The sequence below is a fragment of the Panthera tigris genome, chromosome A1, assembly GCF_018350195.1.
Source record: "Panthera tigris isolate Pti1 chromosome A1, P.tigris_Pti1_mat1.1, whole genome shotgun sequence".
NCBI classification, from domain to species: Eukaryota; Metazoa; Chordata; class Mammalia; order Carnivora; family Felidae; genus Panthera; species Panthera tigris.
In genome coordinates this window covers 503,838-522,120 of record NC_056660.1, presented here as the reverse complement: position 1 = coordinate 522,120, position 18,283 = coordinate 503,838, and the positions used below count along the sequence as shown (strand labels likewise).

General features: G+C 38.8%; 1 protein-coding gene across 9 annotated transcripts in view; it reads left to right on the top strand.

Moving 5' to 3' along the window:
* CENPJ (centromere protein J) overlaps positions 1–18,283 on the top strand; it is a 55,070-nt gene that overhangs the window by 15,340 nt on the left and 21,447 nt on the right. For all 9 annotated transcript variants that reach the window (XM_042992873.1, XM_042991075.1, XM_042989576.1 and 6 more), the window contains 4 exons: positions 771–873; positions 999–2,628; positions 6,127–6,259; positions 15,985–16,150. In XM_042992873.1, coding sequence (XP_042848807.1) covers positions 771–873; positions 999–2,628; positions 6,127–6,259; positions 15,985–16,150 — 2,032 coding nt within the window. The remainder of the gene's footprint in view (positions 1–770; positions 874–998; positions 2,629–6,126; positions 6,260–15,984; positions 16,151–18,283) is intronic.

Here is an 18,283-nt window from a genome sequence, read left to right as displayed (position 1 = left end):
ACATTGTCAAGGATCTTGTTTTTAAATTTTTTTTAACGTTTATTTATTTTTAAGAGACAGAGTGTGAGCAGGGGAAGGGCAGAGAGAGGGAGACAGAATCCGAAGCAGGCTTCAGGCTCTGAGCTGTCAGCACAGAGCCTGACGCAGGGCTTGAACTCACAAGCTGTGAGATCATTACCTGAGCTGAAGTTGGCACTTAACCAACTGAGGCACCCAGGCGCCCTTGTCAAGGATCTTTCTTAAAGTGCTTATTTGATGAAGTATTTTCAAAATATATTTTATTCTTATTTATTTTTTTAATGAAATTTTTAATGTATTTTTGAGAGACAGACTGTGAGTGGGGGAGGGCAGAGAGAGATACAGAATCCAAAGCAGGCTCCAGGCTCTGAGCTGTCAACATAGAACCCGACGCAGGGCTCAAACTCACGAACCATGGGATCATGACCTGAATTGAAGTTGGATGCTCAATGACTGAGCCACCCAGGCGCTCCTCAAAGTATATTTTAAAGTTGTATAATCTATAGGCAAAAAATGAACTTCAGAAGGGTTTTTTTTTTTTTTTTTTTTCCAATCATGTGTAGAGTGTTGTATTTTTCTGTATTTTGGGAGATGGGGTAGGATTATAGCTTTCTTTGGATTCTCATACGGGGTCTGTGACTTTGAAAACGGTTAGTTCTCAGTGTAATCAGGGGTATCTCCGTCAGGCACACTGAGGCAGATATTCACCACATCTTGACTTGCATGCTAAATAACTTTATTTTTATGATTAGGCCTATTAAAGTTGCTATCAGAGAGAGGAAACAGACATTTGAAGACTACTTAGAAGAACAAATTCGACTGGAAGAACAAGAACTGAAACGAAAACAACTAAGGGTAGGCATCGCCACTATCTTGATTAAGTTAGATGAGGCTTTAGAGATTTATTTATAATTTGCTTTAAAAAGAACATTGAGATAACTTGGATATACCAGAATTAATTCAAATATTCTTTATTTTAGGAAGCAGAAGGATCATTGCCAATCAAAGCAAAGCCAAAACAACCATTTTTGAAACGAGGAGAAGGTTTAGCTAGATTTACTAATGCTAAATCTAAGTCTCAGAAAGGGAGAGAAAGTAAACTAGTGCCTAATCAGAGCATTTCAGAGGACCAACCTGTGTTTAAAATGGATAGACAGCAATTCCAGCGGAAAACTGCTCTAATAAACAAAGAACTGTGTACAGAGAACCCTCCTGTTAAAAAGAACAATAAAGCTAGGGCCAGCAGTGGTTTTGTCACACTTAGTCAGAAGCCAAAAGTGCTTAAGGGTAACAACAGGAAAAGTCTTTCTCCATCAGGATTGAAAATACTGGCAGGGAAGAAATGTGATGGGCAATTTAGAGACCAGATCAAATTAGAAAAAAAAGTTGAATCTAATAGTAGAGAAATGCCCGAGTGTGCAAAACCTTGTGATGTTGGTTGCAAAGTCTGGAATAAGACACCAGGTAGAGACAGACTTCCTCTTTCAGCAGGGCTGGTCAGCTGCATGGCTTCTAAGAGCCCAATAAATGAGACCTTGAAAAAGTCAGAATCTTCTCTTGACATTTCTCTTCAGAAAAAGTTAGAAAAGTGGGAACGAGAAAAGGAAAAGGAAAATTTGGAGTTAGATGAATTTTTGTTTTTGGAGCAAGCTGCTGATGAAATCTCATTTTCCAGTAATTCTTCATTTGTACTGAAAATCTTAGAGAGGGACCAGCAGATCTGCAAAGGGCACCGGCTGTCTTCCACCCCTGTCAAAGCCGTACAGCAGGAGAAGATGGTGACACTGGATCCCATTCTTCAGTGTAACCACAATGAGGCTCCAGACTGTACTGAACCTGATAATGTGTGTGAGTGTGAGGTCGCACCCAAACAGACTGATTCAGTGTCCTCACCTGAAGCACATAAGGAACAGTCTTGTAAAGTCAGTAGGAAAGCATTCCAAACTAGCACTTCTGAAAATCAGACTCGGTGGAATGTAGGTGATGACGAAGGTGCCATGGACAGTGACAGTAGCACCGACTCTGAGGAACAACTTGATGTTACCATAAAACCATCAACTGACGATAAAGAGAGGGGTTTCAGCAGCAGAGAAGACAGTCCACAGGTCTGTGATGGTAAGGGGCCTTTTAGGGACACTGGGATGCAAGAAGATCAAAGGAGAGATGTTGATTTAGATTTGTCTGATAAAGATTATAGTAGTGATGAGTCTATCATAATAGAAAGCTTGAAAAACAAAGTTTCTGAGTCCTCAAGAAGACCCTCATCTGTAAGTATGAGTAAAATTGACTTTGATGATGAAAGAACTTGGACTGACCTTGAAGAGAATTCATTTAAACATGATGCTGTTCTTGGGACAGAGGTCACTAATGGGACTCCTCAGGCAGCCTACCCTAATAAGAGTGAAATATGTGTACCAGACAAAGCAATAAAAAGGAAGGTCGCACCAGTCAAGAAGGGAGAAGACTTGAGGAAATCCAGTAGGAGCACAAGCCCTCCTCCTACGTCAGATCTCATGATGAAATTCTTTCCTGCTTTGAAACTGAAACCCAAATCAGATTCACACTTGGGAAGTGAACCCAAGTTAAACCCAAGTCAAGACCAACCACCTGGTAAGTCAGCATTATAAAATAGGTATCAGAATGTTATAAATTTAACATTTATCTTATCAGTAGGGGTATCTTATCAGAACACTTAAAATCCTAATCGTTCTAGTTGCTCAGTAGAAGTCTAAGTAGGTGATTGTTAAAATTTGATTTGTTTTGTGGGTCTAAATAATGTAATGGCCGCTAGTACAAAAGATATGGATGCATTCTGATTTCAGATTTTCTAATTTAAGCCTATGTCTTATTCTCAAGGCTGTAACATTAATTGCTTCATTATGAATTGAGGTAACATAAGTTTCTTTTGTAACTAGAGTATCCAATTTGTGGTTTGTGTCACTATGAGGTGAACCTTTGTGTGTGCACTTTTTAAAATGACTATGTATTTACTTATTTTTTTATTTTTATTTTTTTTACTACTCATGCGCTAACTTGCTAGATAGGACCAAGAAGAAATACAGTAAAATTGAAGTTTCCTTTCTTCCCTATATTTGGGTTCCTATTCCTTTTCCTAGAGGAACTTACATTCCCATTTCATTTGTATATTCTAAAAAGATTCTGTGCATATGAAAGCATATGTGGGAGTGGGTATGTAATCTTCTTTCTACACAAATGAAAACACTTAAAAAATTTTTTTTAATATTTATTCAGTTTTTGAGAGAGAGAGGGTGTGAGCAGGGGAGGGACAGAGAGACTGGAGACAGAATCCAAAGCAGGCTCCAGGCTTTGAGCTGTCAGCACAGAGCCTGATGTGGGGCTAGAACCCTGGAGCTGTGAGATCATGACATGAGCCAAAGTTGGACACTTAACTGACTGAGCAATCCACACACTTTGAAAACACGTTTTTTATAGGCCATTCTTCACCTTATAATAAACTTTGGAGATTGTTTTTTCCCGCTTACACATCTGCCACGTTCCATTTAATGGTTGTATAGTTGATGCGATGGACTTCTAAAACTTATATGGAAAACTCCTTTCCATCATATCATGTAGTAAACTGTGAATACCTACCAAAGCACAGGTGCTTTAAATTGTAGGGGTGCCTGAGTGGCTCAGTCGGTTGAGTATCCGACTTTGGCTCAGATCATGATCTCACCATCTGTGAGTTCAGGCCCCGCACTGCCTCTGTGCTGACAACTGGGAGCCTGGAGCCTGCTTCACATTCTGTGTCTCCCTCTCTCTCTGCACCTCTCCTTCTTGCACTCCGTCTTTCTATTTCTCAAAAATAAGTAAACATTGAAAAAAATGTAAATTATAACTTAAGCTATGTAAGTAGGCTTCTTGCCCAGTGTGAAGCCCAACAGAGGGCTTGAACCCATGACCCTGAGATCAAGACCCGAGCCAAGATCAAGAGTTGGATGTTTGGGGCACCCAGGTGGCTCAGTTGATTTAAGTGTTGGACTCTTGATCTCCGCTCAGGTCATGCTCTCATGGTTTGTGGAATTGAGCGCCACATTGGGCTCTGGCCTAACAGGGCAGAGCTTGCTTGGGATTTTCTGTCTCACCTTCTCTTTGCCCTTCCCCTGCCCACATGTGTGCTCTTTTTTTTTTCTCTCTCAAAATTAACAAACATGAAAAAAAAAGAGAGTTGGACACTTAACTGACTGAGCCACCCAGATGCCCCTAACTTAAACTATTTAAAAAAATACTTTGATTTTAAAAGTAGTACTTTTTGCAGAAAGTTTGAAAGCTTAAGTATAGAATGAAAAATGTTTATAACTGAACTATCCGAAGGTAGTTGTGATACCATTTTGGAATTTTTCCTTCCAGTCATTTTTCCTATGTATTTTTAATATGGTACAGACATTTGTTAAAACTTATGTTGGGGTGCCTGGGTGGCTCAGTCGGTTAAGCGTCGGACTCTTCGTTTTGGCTCCGGTCGTGATCTCGCGGTTTTGTGAGTCTGAACCTCGTGTTGGGCCCTGTGCAGGCAGCATGGGGCCTGCTTGGGATTCTCACTCTGCCTCTCATTCTGCTCCTCCCCACTCGTGCTGTCTTTGTCTCTCAAATAAATAAACTTAAAAAAATGATAAAAAACATAAACTGACTTTATCTTTTTTGGGGCAGCTGGGTAGCTCAGTCAGTTAAGCATCTGACTCTTGGTTTCAGCTCAGGTCTTTTCTCAGGATTTGTGGGATTCTCTCCCTCTCTCTCTTTCTGCCCCCGCTGCCCTGCTCTTTCTCTCAAATAAACTTAAAAAAAAAAAGTAAAAAAACTTAGCTTTTCTTTCTTGGGGTGCTTGGGTGGCACAGTCAGTTAAGCATCTGACTCTTGGTTTTGGTTCAGGTCATATCTCACAGTTTGTGAGTTTGAGCCCCACGTTGCACTTTGTGCTGACAGTGTGGAGCCTGCTTGGGATTCTCTCTCTCTTTCTCTGCCCCCGTGCTCCAGTCTCTTTCTCTCAAAATAAATAAACTTAAAAAAAAAAACAAAAAACAAAAAAATTACCTTATCTTCTTTGACCAGGTGTATAATATGCACTGGCCATTTCTTTAAAACACTTTTGTGTATTTTAAAAATGGTTGCAGAACATAGGGTGCCTGGGTGGCTCAGTTGGTTAAGCATCTGACTTCAGCTCAGGTCATGATCTCATGGTTTGTGGGTTCAAGCCCTGAGTCGACTCTGTGCTCACAGCTCAAAACCTGGAGCCTGCTTCACATTCTGTGTCTCCCTCTCTCTCTGCCCCTGCTTGTGCTGTCTCTCTCTCTCAAAAATGAATAAACATTAAAAAATTGTTTAAAAAGGTTGCAGAACACTATGTGAATACAGCATCATTTTATTCAGTAATTTCCTTAATGTTAGATACTTAAATTATTTTTCACTATTAGAAATCACGTTGCAATGCATATTTTTGTGCGGAAATCAATTTTTCAAAAGGGTAGTGGAAGAACAGAAGTGTTGGCTTTTTTACTCTTTGAAATAGCAAATTGGTATGTGAAAAACATCTTAATTTGTATTTCCGTGATTAGTGGGAGTAAACTTTGATTTTGATGTTAATTACTTGCTTTAGATGTCTTGTGAATTACTTACTCCTGTTCATATATACATATTTAAATTGAAGTACAATTGATGTACAACATCAGTATTAGTTTCAGGTATACATCATAGTGATTCAGTATTTTTATACATTATGAAATGATCCCATGATATGTCTAGTTTCTATCTGTCACCATACAGTTATTACAATATTGGCTGTTATCAAAAAGACAAAAAACATATGTATTAGCTTTTTAAAAATTATTTGAATGATTTCTTTTTATATGTAATGTTAATTCATTGGTAGATTGTTACTCTTCAGTTGAATAATGTCTTTTTTAAATTTAGATTGGTTTTATCTGGAAAGTCAGGTTCGTATAGTTTTGTTTTGTTTTTTTCAGAGGCATTGTTTCTTGTGCATTTTAATAGTACAGATGTTTACCATATTTTTGGCTCTTAGTATTAATAGCTAGCTGGTTTCTGCTGCTGAAGACCTTTTGTGAAGTTCAATATATATGGCCTATTTTATAGGTGACAGTGCTCGATCTCAAGTTTTGAGAGAGAAAGTAATTGAATTGGAAACAGAAATAGAAAAATTTAAAGCTGAGAACACATCTTTAGCTAAACTTCGCATTGAACGGGAAAGTGCCTTGGAAAAACTTAGGTAAGTTTGCATATATGTTGGGAAAAGATACAATGATTCACTTTTATCTTTAAGATTTTATCTAGAATATTTGAAATAAGTTTTGTCGATCCAACAATAAAAAGGAAAAGGAAGTGAAACCTTTACCACATAAGAATTAAAAAAAAAGATTTTTTTTTTTTTAAACATTTATTAATTTTGGAAAGGCAAAGAGAGACAGAGCACAAGTGGGTCAGGGGCAGAGAGAGAGGGAGACACAGAATCCAAAGCAGGCTCCAAGCTCTGAGCTGTCAGCACAGAGCCCAGTGTGGGGCTAGAACCCAAGAACTGTGAGATCATGACCTGAGCTGAAATTGGACACTTAACCGGCTGAGCCACCCAAGGCACCCCACCACATAAGAATTTTTTAATTAAAATGACCCACTGTCATCAGAAGTGTGTTAAAAGGGGAATTTTCTTAGTGATGAGTTCATAAATTGAAATTTGACAAGCATTTTGGAGCTGTGATTTCAGGTGCTACCTTGGCCAATGCATTAATTTTCTAGGGCTAATGTAATAAAGTACAGTTCATCCTTGAACAATGCAGGAGTTAGAGGCTCCAAACCCCTGCACAGTCGAAAATCCACATAAAACTTTTGACTCCCTAAAAACTTAACTAGGAATAATCTACTGATGATTGATTGGAAGCCTTAACCAATAACAGTTGTTTAACACAGTTTGTTATATGTGTTATATACATATTCTCATGATTAAAGTAAGGTACAGAAAAAAAAATGTTAAAGTCATAAGGAAGAGAAAATACATTTATAGTACTGTACTATAAAAATTGTTTATGAGTGGATCTATGCAGTTCAAACCATGTTGTTTAAGGATCAACTGTACACACAAATGAGGTGGCTTAAAACAACGGGAATTTATTTTTTCATGGTTCTGGAGGCCAGAAGTCTGAAGTCAAGGCATCCAGTGGAACTATGCTTTCTTTTCTTTTTTTAAATTTATTTAATATAATTTATTGTCAAATTGGCTTACATACAACACCCAGTGCTCATCCCAAGTGCCCTCCTCAATGCCCATCACCCACTTTCCCCTCTCCCCCACCCCCATCCACCCTCAGTTTGTTCTCTGTATTTAAGAGTCTCTTATGGTTTGCCTGCTTCCCTCTCTGTAACTATTTTTTCCCCTTCCCTTCCCCTAGGGTCTTCTGTTAAATTTCTCAAGTTCTACATGAGTGAAAACATATGGTATCTGTCTTTCTCTGACTGACGTATTTCACTTAGCATAATACCTTCCAGTTCCATCCACGTTGCTGCAAATGGCCAGAGTTCATTCTTTCTCATTGCCAAGTAGTATTTCATTGTATATGTAAACCACATCTTCTTTATCCATTCGTCAGTTGATGGACATTTAGGGTCTTTTCATAATTTTGCTATTGTTGAAAGCGCTTCTATAAACATTGGGGTGCGTGTGCCCCTATGCATCAGCACTCCTGTATCCATTGGGTAGATTCCTAGCAGTGCTATTGCTGGGTCGTAGGGTAGTTCTATTTTTAATATTTGGAGGAACTTCCACGCTGTTTTCCAGAGTGGCTGCACCAGTTTGCATTCCCACCAACAGTGCAAGAGGGTTCCTGTTTCTCCACATCCTTGCCAGAATCTATAGTCTCCTGATTTGTTCATTTTAGCCACTCTGATGGTGTGAGGTGGTATCTCAGTGTGGCTCTGATTTGTATTTCCCTGGTGATGAGTGACCTTGAGCATCTTTTAATGTGTCTGTTGGCCATCTGGATGTCTTTGGAAAAGTATCTATTCATGTCTTCTGCCCATTTCTTCACTGGATTGTTTTTCGTGTGTGGAGTTTGGTGAGTTCTTTATAGATTTTGGATTCTAGCCCTTTGTCCGATATGTCATTTGCAAATATCTTTTCCCATTCCTTTGGTTGCCTTTTAGTTTTGTTGATTGTTTCCTTTGCAGTGCAAAAGCTCTTTATCTTGATGAGGTCCCAATAGTTCATTTTTGCTTTTAATTCCCTTGCCTTTGGAGATGTGTTGAGTAAGAAATTGCTGCGGCTGAGGCCAGACAGGTTTTTTCCTGCTTTCTCCTCTAGGGTTTTGATGGTTTCCTGTCTCATATTCAGGTCTTTCATCCATTCTGAGTTTATTTTTGTGTATGGTATAAGAAAGTGGTCTAGTTTCATTCTTCTGCATGTTGCTATCTGGTTCTCCCAGCACCATTTGCTAAAGAGATTTTCTTTTTTCCATTGGATGCTCTTTCCTGCTTTTTCAAAGATTAGTTGGCCATACATTTGTGGGTCCAATTCTGAGTTCTCTGTTCTATTCCATTGTCTATGTGTCTGTTGTGTCTTGATGATTACAGCTTTATAGAGGGAAGTCTGGGATTGTGATGTCTCCCACTTTGGTTTTCTTATTCAATATTACTTTGGCTATTTGAGGTCTTTTGTGGTTCCATACAAATTTTAGGATTGCTTATTCTAGCTTTGAGAAGAATGCCTATGCAATTTTGATTGGGATTGCATTGAATGTGTAGATTGCTTTGGGTAGTATTGACATTTTAACAATATTCTGAGCATGGAATGTTTTTCCATTTTTTTGTGTCTTCTTCAATTTCTTTCATAAAGTTTCTATAGTTTTTAGTATACAGATCTTTTACATCTTTGGTTAGGTTTATTGCTAGGTATTTTATGGTTCTTGGTGTAGTTGTAAATGGGACCAGTTTCTTTATTTGTCTTTCTGTTGCTTCATTATTGGTGTATAAAAATGCAACCAATTTCTGTACATTGATTTTGTACCCTGTGACTTTGTTGAATTCATGTATCAGTTCTAGCAGACTTTTGGTGCAGTCTGTTGGGTTTTCCATGTAGAGTATCATGTTGTCTGTGAAAAGTGAAAGTTTGACTTCTTTGCCAATTTTGATGCCTTTGATTTCCTTTTGTTGTCTGATTGCTGATGCTAGTACTTCTAACACTATGTTAAACAACAGTGGTGAGAGTGGATATCCATGTTGTGTTCCTGATCTCAGGGGGAAAGCTCTCAGTTTTTCCCCATTAAGGATGATATCAGCTGTGGGCTTTTCATAAATGGCTTTTATGATGTTGAGATATGTTCCTTCTATCCCGACTTTTGAGGGTTTTTATTAAGAAAGGATGCTGTATTTTGTCTAATGCATTTTCTGTATCTATTGACAGGATCATATGGTTGTTATCTTTTCTTTTATTACTGTGATGTATCACATTGATTGATTTGTGAATATTGAACCAGCCTTGCAGCCCAGGAATGAATCCCACTTGATCATGGTGAATAATTCTTTTTATATGCTGTTGAATTCGATTTGCTAGTATCTTGTTGAGAATTTTTGCATCCATGTTCATCAGGGATATTTGACTGTAGTTCTCCTATTTTGTTGGGTCTCTGTGTGGTTTGGGAATCAAAGTAATGCTGGCTTCGTAGCATGAGTCCGGAAGTTTTCCTTCCATTTCTGTTTTTTGGAACAGCTTGAGAAGGATAGGTATTAACTCTGCTTTAAATGTCTAGTGGAATTTTGCAGGAAAGCCGTCTGGTCCAGGACTCTTATTTATTGGGAGATTTTTTGATAACTGATTTAATCCTTCACTAGTAATGGGTCTGTTCAAGTTTTCTATTTCTTCCCATTTGAGTTTTGGTAGTGTGTGGGTGTTTAGGAATTTGTCCATTTCTTCCAGGTTGTCCAGTTTGTTGGCATATGATTTTTCATAGTATTTCATGGTAATTACTTGTATTTCTGAGGGATTGGTTGTCATAAATCCATTTTCATTCATGATTTTATCTATTTGGGTCCTCTCTCTTTTCTTTTTGAGAAGCCTAGCTAGAGGTTTATCAATTTTGTTTATTTTTTCAATAAACCAATTCTTGGTTTCATTGATCAGTTCTACTGGTTTCTTAGATTCTATATTGTTTATTTCTGCTCTGATCTTTATTATTTCTCTTCTTCTGCTGGCTTTGGAGTTTCTTTGCTGCTCTGCTTCTAGTTCCTTTAGGTGTGCTATTAGATTTTGTATTTGGGATTTTTTTTTTTTTTTTTTCTTGAGATAGGCCTGGATTGCAATGTATTTTCCTCTTAGGAGTTCCTTTGCTGCATACCAAAGCGTTTGGATTGTTGTATTTTCATTTTCATTTATTTCCATATATTTTTTAATTTCTTCTTTAATTGCCTAGTTGACCCATTTGTTCTTTAGTAGGATGTTCTTTAACCTCCATGCATTTGAGGTTTTCCAAACTTTTTCCTGTAGTTGATTTCAAGTTTCATAACATTGTGATCTGAAAGTGTGCATGGTATGATCTCAATTCTTTTATATTTATTGAGGGTTGTTTTGTGACCCAGTATGTGATCTATGTTGGAGAATGTTCCATGTGCACTCGAGAAGAAAGTATATTCTGCTGCTGCAGGATGAAAAGTTCTAAATGTATCTGTCAAGTCCATCCGGTCCAGTGTATCATTCAGGGCCCTTGTTTCTTTACTGATTCTCTGTCTAGATGATCTATCCATTTCTGTAAGTGGAGTATTAAAGTCCCCTGCAATTACCACATTCCTACCAATAAGATTGCTTATGTTTGTGATTGGTTCTTTTATATATTTGGGTGCCTGCGAATTCGGTGCATAGACATTTATAATTGTTAGCTCTTGATGGATCGACCCTGTAATTACTATATAATGCCTTCTTCATCTCTTGTTAACTGCCTTTAATTTAACGTCTAGTTTGTCTGATACAAGTATGGCTACTCCAGCTTTCTTTTACTTCCAATAGCATGATAGATAGTTTTCCATCCCTTCATTTTCAATCTGAAGGTGTTGTCATGTCTAAAATGAGTCTTTTGTAGACAGCAAATAGATGGGTCTTGTTTTTTTTTTATCCATTCTGATATTCTGTGTCTTTTGATTGGATCATTTAGTCCATTTACATTCAGTGTTATTATTGAAAGATACGGTTTTAGAGTCATTGTGTTAACTGTAGGTTTTATGCTTGTAGTGATGTCTCTGGTACTTTGTGGTCCTTGCAACGTTTACAACGTTTACAAGCATCATAACTTAAATGGGTGCTAAGACTCAAATGAGAAAAAATAAAGAAAAGAAAAAACCAAAAAAAGGAAAACCTCTAGGAATAACCAAGGCCTTTAAAGAAACTGTAAGAATGCCCACAATATTGAAACCCTCCTTTTTTTTTAAAATGGGATTTTTTTTTTTGGCTTAAAATATTTCACTTGAAATGAATTTATGTCAGCTGTCAATGAAAGAATGTCACTAATACACTGTGGACACCTTTGGTTTGCAATGCAAATCCGTGCCCTTTTTTTTTTTTTACATGGTGAACTTCAACCTAGCAGTTATTACAACAAATGTGATAGTCTAAAGCTCAAACACATTTTAGCAATTTTGAAATTGAATTGTGTACAGACCAAATAAAATGTACATCATAACACACATTCCCACCTAAGACTGTGGGGACCCTTGAGCCTTCCACATCGACCTCAGTGCCTTTTCACTCAAGTGCTTTTCTCAGTCGTCGAGATTGTCTTCAGGCTTGCTTTTGGTCTCCTTCTTAGGCTCAGGCTCTGCCTCTGGTTCTGGCTGTGCTGATGTGGTTGTGGGAGCAGCAATGGCTGCAGGGGTACAGCAGCCACAGCAGGTGCATCCACGGCCTTTTCCTTCTTGTGTTTTTTGTTCTTCTTGTGCTTCTTATCCTCCTTGTGTTTCTTGTCCTTCTTTTTCTTTTTCTTCCCACCTCTTTCTCGGTCTGAGTTCCTTGCCAGAGATGGGCTTGGTGTTGGGCTTTTAGCCTTTTTGACTGGTACCACTGGTGACCAGTTGGTAAAGTGACTGAGACTGGACAGGAGACTGAGTTGGTGGAGGATTTTTAATTGTTGGCTCAGGAGATCCTGAGACAGATTGGGAGGATGAAACCCTCCTTACAGACTGAGGGCTTGGTGAGGCAGCCTGTTTTGTCTTTTTGGGTTTCAGAGTCCTGGAGACTCTCCTGACGGGCCTAGTACTTGGACATCGGGACTGCCTTCTTTGGGGTGATTGATGATGCTCCTCTTTGAACAGGTGGAGGACTTGAGGTCTGAGGACCTCGAGGCCATCGTGAGGGTGAATGCTGTTTGGTTGTGGTAACTGGGGCTCCTGGGTAGATCGGCTTGGGAAAGACCCTTTCCTATGCTTTGATATTAATGAATGTGAATGTCTCTTGGTGACTGGGGAGGTTCTTTGTTTGGTAAGTGGAGAATGGGAGAACCCACACTTTGGTGGTGGAGATGGCAATGCCCTTTGTTTAGGAGGGGGAGGGGGAGGGGGAGAAGCCGTTCTTCTTTTTGGAGGTGGAGGAGAGTATCTCCTTTGTATTGGAGGAGAGTATCTTCTTGGGGAAGGTGAGGGCCAACAGGGAGGGGTGGGGAAGGAGAAGTGTGTTGCTGGCAATCCTTGGCATTTCTTGGCTCACAGCTAAACATTTGGGTTGTTTCTACCTTTTGATTATTGTGAATAATGCTACTAACATTGGTGTACAAATATCTGTTCAGGTCTCTGTTTTTAGTTCTTTGGGGTATATACCCAGGGTTGGAATTGCTAGATCATATGGTAATTCTATACTTAATTTTTTGAAGAACTTCCAAACTTTTACACAGTGGCTGCATCAGTTTGCATCACATTAATTGATTTGATATGTTGAGCCAGCCTTATGTTCCAGGGATGAATCCCACTACGTCATGGTGTAAATCCTTTTAATGTGCTGTTGGATTTGGTTTGCTAGTGTTTATTGAGGATTTTTACATCTTATATTCATCAGGGATATTGGCCTGTAGTTTTCTTGTGGTGTCACTGTCTGACTTTGGCGTCCAAGTGATACTACCCTCATAATAAAATGAGTTTGGAAGTGTTTCTTCTCTTTTTTTGGAAGAAGTTCAGGAAGGATTGGTATTAATTATTTTTTGAATGTTTACTGGAATTTACCTGGGAAGCCATCTGGTCCTGAACTTTTCTTTCTTGGGAGGTTTTTGATTTCTGATTCAATCTCCTTATTATGGGTCTCTTCAGCCTTTCTGTTTCTTCTAGGTTCAGTTTTGTAGGTTGTATGTTTCTAGGAATTTGTCTGTTTCTTCTAGATTATCCAGATTTGGGGATATAATTGTTCATAATATGATCCTTTTTATTTCTGGGGCATCTATTGCAACATGTCCTCTTTCATTTATGATTTTATTCGAGTCTTCTGTCTTTCTTAGTCTTCTAAGGGGGTTGTTGATTTTGCTTGTTTTTTCTTTGTGAGACTTCCATAATGAGTGTATTGGTTCTTTTGTAGTGCTCTATAGACCCCATGGGCTTTCTTCACTCTTTGTCATTCTTTTTCTTTTTTCTCCTCTGACTGGCTAACCTCAAATTATCTGTTTTTGAGTTCACAGATTCTTTCTTCTGCTTAAGTCTGCTGTTGAAGTTCTCTATTGTATTTTACACTTTATTCATGTATTCTTTAGCTCCAGAATTTCTGTTTTTGTATTATTTATTTTATTTATTTTTAAGTAATCTCTACATCCCCTGTGGGGCTTGAACTCGTGACCCTGCGATCGAGAGTTACATGGTCTTCTGACTGAGCCAACCAGGCACCCCTTAAGTTTTATTTATTTATTTAGTTTTAAGTAATTATAGTTTTGGTTTTTTTTTTAATGATTTCTGTTCTTTGTTGAACTTGTTGTTTGCTTTTTTTTCCCCAGATATTATTTTCCTGATTTTGTGGAGTTGTTTATCTGTGTCCTCTTTTTTTTTTTGTTAAAAAAAATTTTTTTTAATGTTTATTTTTGAAAGACAGACATGGCACGAGTGGGGGAGGGGCAGAGAGAGAGGGAGACACAGAATCCAAAGCAAGCTCCAGGTTCTGAGCTGTCAGCACAGAGCCCGACTTGGGGCTTGAACTCACGAACCATGAGATCCTGACCCGAGCCCGAAGTCAGACGCTCAACTGACTGAGCCACCCAGGCACCCCTATCTGTGTTCTCTTGTAGTTTACTCTTTAAAACAATTATTTTGAATTCTTTGTCAGTTCTTAGATCTGCATTTCTTTGGGATTGGTTACTGGAGCCTTATTAATTTACTAGTTTCCTTTGGTGGTGTCACATTTGCCTAATTCTTGTGTTGACATTTTTGCATTTGAAAGGCCAAAAAGCTCTTTTTGTCTTAACAGACCAGTTTTGGCAGGTAAAGACCTTCTCTTGCTGGATGCCTGGACTGATGTTCTGCCTCCAGGATCATAATTGAGTGGGGTTGTAGTGTGCCTAGTGCTGAGTGCACAGTGTCCTTAATTGGCAGGTCTGTGAACAGGGACATGATGGATGTGGTTCCTACCAGATCCTCAGTTGCACAGGACTGCTCTAGGACCAGAGTCCAGCAGGGCTGAAGCTACATCATGGGGCTGCTTTCAGGTCCACTGTTGAGTGTGCAGACAGTGGGTCTGTTACCAGGAGTGAGAATGGGTGTGGCTCCTACAGGTTTTGAGCAGCTTCCTGCTAGGCTCCTCAGTCCTCCTGCTGGGTCCCTGGGTGAGCAGGACTGACTCCAGTACCACAACAGAGCAGGGCTGGAGCCAGGTTACAGAGCTGTTTCCGATGTTATAGTCATGACTGAGGTCTGTGGGCCTGTTACCAGGGACACAGTTGGGTGTGGCTCCTCCTGGGTCCTTTGGCAGATGGGGCTGGAGCCAAGCCTCCAGACAGACTGGGCTGTTTTAGGCCTGTAGCTAGGACCACGTTTGGTCAGCCTGCCACTGGGCCATGGGACTGTCTTCTCAAAGTGGCTGTCCTCAGCCTTAGGCTTCACTGGGGTTTCTCAACCTCCTACCTGGATCCTAGAGCTCTCACAAAAGCAGTTTTATCTGTGGTTGGCTGTCAGATTGTTGTTTGTGTAGGGAGAGGTGAGCTGGGGACGTCCTATTCCACTATCTGGCCGGCGTCACTCTCCATATGTTCTTAACAGAGCCTCAGAATGAACCTGGGTTATGACAGTTTCTCTGATCAGCATTCTCCTGAGCTAAACACCAAAGTCCCCACACTGGCCTATAAGACCTGAATTCACCTGGGCCCTCTGTTTTGTTTGTTTTTTGACACTTTTTCCTGCTGTTCTGTCTCTTGTTCGCTCTGTTTTAGCTACCCTGGCCTCCTAGCTGATCTTTGAACACATCAGGCATATTCCTACCTCTGGGCTTTTTGCCTGTGGTGTTCCCTCTTCCCGAGCTGTTTTGTCCATATACCATCGTGGCTGTTCTCTCAGTCCCTTCAGATTTTACTTCAAATATTATCTCAGCAAGATGACCCCATCCATAATTTCAGTCTCCTTGCTATTTCCTACACTCTTTACTTACATTATTTTTCTCCTTAACACTTTTCTAATGTGCCATATATTTTATCTTGTTTATTATGTCTCTCCCATTAGAATGAGAGGCTTCATGGGAATAAGGATGTTTGTTTTTTTTCACTGTGGTTTCTCCAGTACCTAGGGTAGTGCTTGATTCATAGCAAATGCTCAATGAATATTTATTGGGGGAATGCTTCATGGAATTAATTGACAGCTATCTCAGTACGATGGATGGAAGATGGATTCACTAAGACCAGCAGTTCCTACATTCCTAGGCTGTCCCTGGTGTTCTGTTTTGTACCACATGTGGATTACTCCATTAAGATGGTCCCTTTAGATGATAACATGGTTTGGTCATTTTAGGAGAGAAATTACAGACTTTGAACAACAGAAAGCAAAAGAATTGACTCGGATAGAAGAGTTTAAAAAGGAGGAAATGAGGAAGCTACAAAAGGAACGGAAAGTTTTTGAAAAGTATACTACAGTTGCCAGAACTTTTCCAGATAAAAAAGAACGTGAAGAAATACAGGTATGCCAGTTCTTTTTGTTATACTTATATAAGTTAGTAAGGATGACAGTCTGGTAAGGATCTCAGAGTTATATGATGTGTCAAAGAGAAATTGGGTATCAATTTATTAATCATTCATTGACTCAACAAATAATCTGAGATACTACATGAAGAACATTTTTTGTAGTTCTGGCTTTTAGAGTGAAATATATCAGTTGTTTACTTACCAAAGTCTTCCAAAAAAAAAAAAAAAACAAAAAACTACAATAACGGCATCGGTGAATTAATAAGCCAAGAGTTGGAAATTCACCAGTGTCATGTTGCATTGACCTGTTTAATGTCCCGCATACCAAATGCTGTTAATTCTGTTCATTTATATGAATTGAAGCCCTCTGTACTAACTGTAAATCTTGCACTCTTCCTTTGGGTAGAGCACTTGCTCACCAATCTTTCCCAGCACTACATTTGTGTGTTTTTCTCTAATAGTTACCTTTCTCTTTCACTTATTGGTTTGACTTTCTGGTCTTGTAGTAAAAATCTGTTTTAGTTAGCTTGTCTTTGATGTTTCTCATAGCTTTCGGGCCTCTTTTCCCCCAGTTATTAATACTTGCAAGCTCTTAACTATTTATTTATTTATGAAAAGCCAAAAAGTTTTCTTCTGTACATTACTGTCCAATTTTCCCAGCACTGTTTGTTGTTTTTTTCCATTGGATATTCTGTCCTGCTTTGTCAAAGATTAGTTGGCCATACGTTTGTGGGTCCATTTCTGGGTTCTCTATTCTGTTCCATTGATCTATGTGTCTGTTCTTGTGCCAGTACCATACTGTCTTGATGACTACAGCTTTGTAATACAGCTTGAAGTCCAGAATTGTGATGCCTCCCACTTTGCTTTTCTTTTTCAGGATTGCTTTGGCTATTTGGGGTCTTTTGTGGCTCCATACAAATTTTAGGATTATTTGTTCTAGTTCTGTGAAAAATTCTGGTAGTATTTTGATAGGGGTTGCATTGAATGTGTAGGTTGCTTTGGGTAGTATAGACATTTTAACAATGTTTGTTATTCCAATCCATGAGCATGGAATGTTCTTCCACTTCTTTGTGTTGTCTTTAACTTCTTTCATAAGTGTTCTGTAGGTTTCAAATCTTTGATTAGGTTTATTCTTAGGTATCTTACAGTTTTTGGTGCTAAAGTTCTTAGGTATCTTAAAGTTTTTGGTGCTAGTTTTTGGGATCACTTCCTTGATTTCTTTTTCTTCTCCTTCATTATTGGTGTATAAAAAGGCAACAGATTTCTGTATGTTGATTTTTATATCCTGTTACTTTGCAGAATTCATGTATTAGTTCTGGCAATTTTTTGGTGGAGTATTTTGGGTTTTCTACATAGAGTAACATGTTGTCTGCGAATAATGATTGTTTGACTTCTTCCTTGTTGATTTGGATGCCTTTTGTTTCTTTTCATTGTTTGATTGCTGAGACTAAGACTTCCAGTACTGTGTTTAAATAGAAATGGTGAGAGTGGACATCCCCGTCTTGTTCCTGACTGTAGAGGCAAAGCTCTCAGTTTTTCCCCATTGAGGAGGATATTAGCTGTGGGTCTTTCATATATGGCCTTTATGATTTTGAGGTATGTTCCCTCTATTCCTACTTTTTTGAGTGTTTTTGTTAAGAATGGGTCCTTTATTCTGTCAAATGTTTTTTGTGCATCAATTGAGAGGATCATATGGCTCTTGTACTTTTCTTTTATTAATGTGGTGTATCATGGTGATGGATTTGTGAATATTGAACCACCCCTACAGCCCAGGAATAAATCCCACTTGATCGTGGTGAATAATTCTTTTAATGTACTGTTGGATTAGATTTGCTAATATCTAGTTGAGAATTTTTACATCCAGATTCATCAGGGATGTTGGCCTGTAATTCTCCTTTTTAGTGCGGTCTTGGTCTGGTTTTGGAATCAGGTAATGCTGGCCTCATAGACTGAGTTTAGAAGTTTTCCTTCCATTTCTGTTTTGTGGAACAGTTTGACGAGAATATATATTAACTTTTCTTTAAATGTCTGGTAGAATTCCCTTGGGAAGCCATTTGGCCCAGGACTACTCTTGTTTGTTCGGAGATTTTTGATTACTGTTTCAATTTCTTTGCTGGTTATAGGTCTGC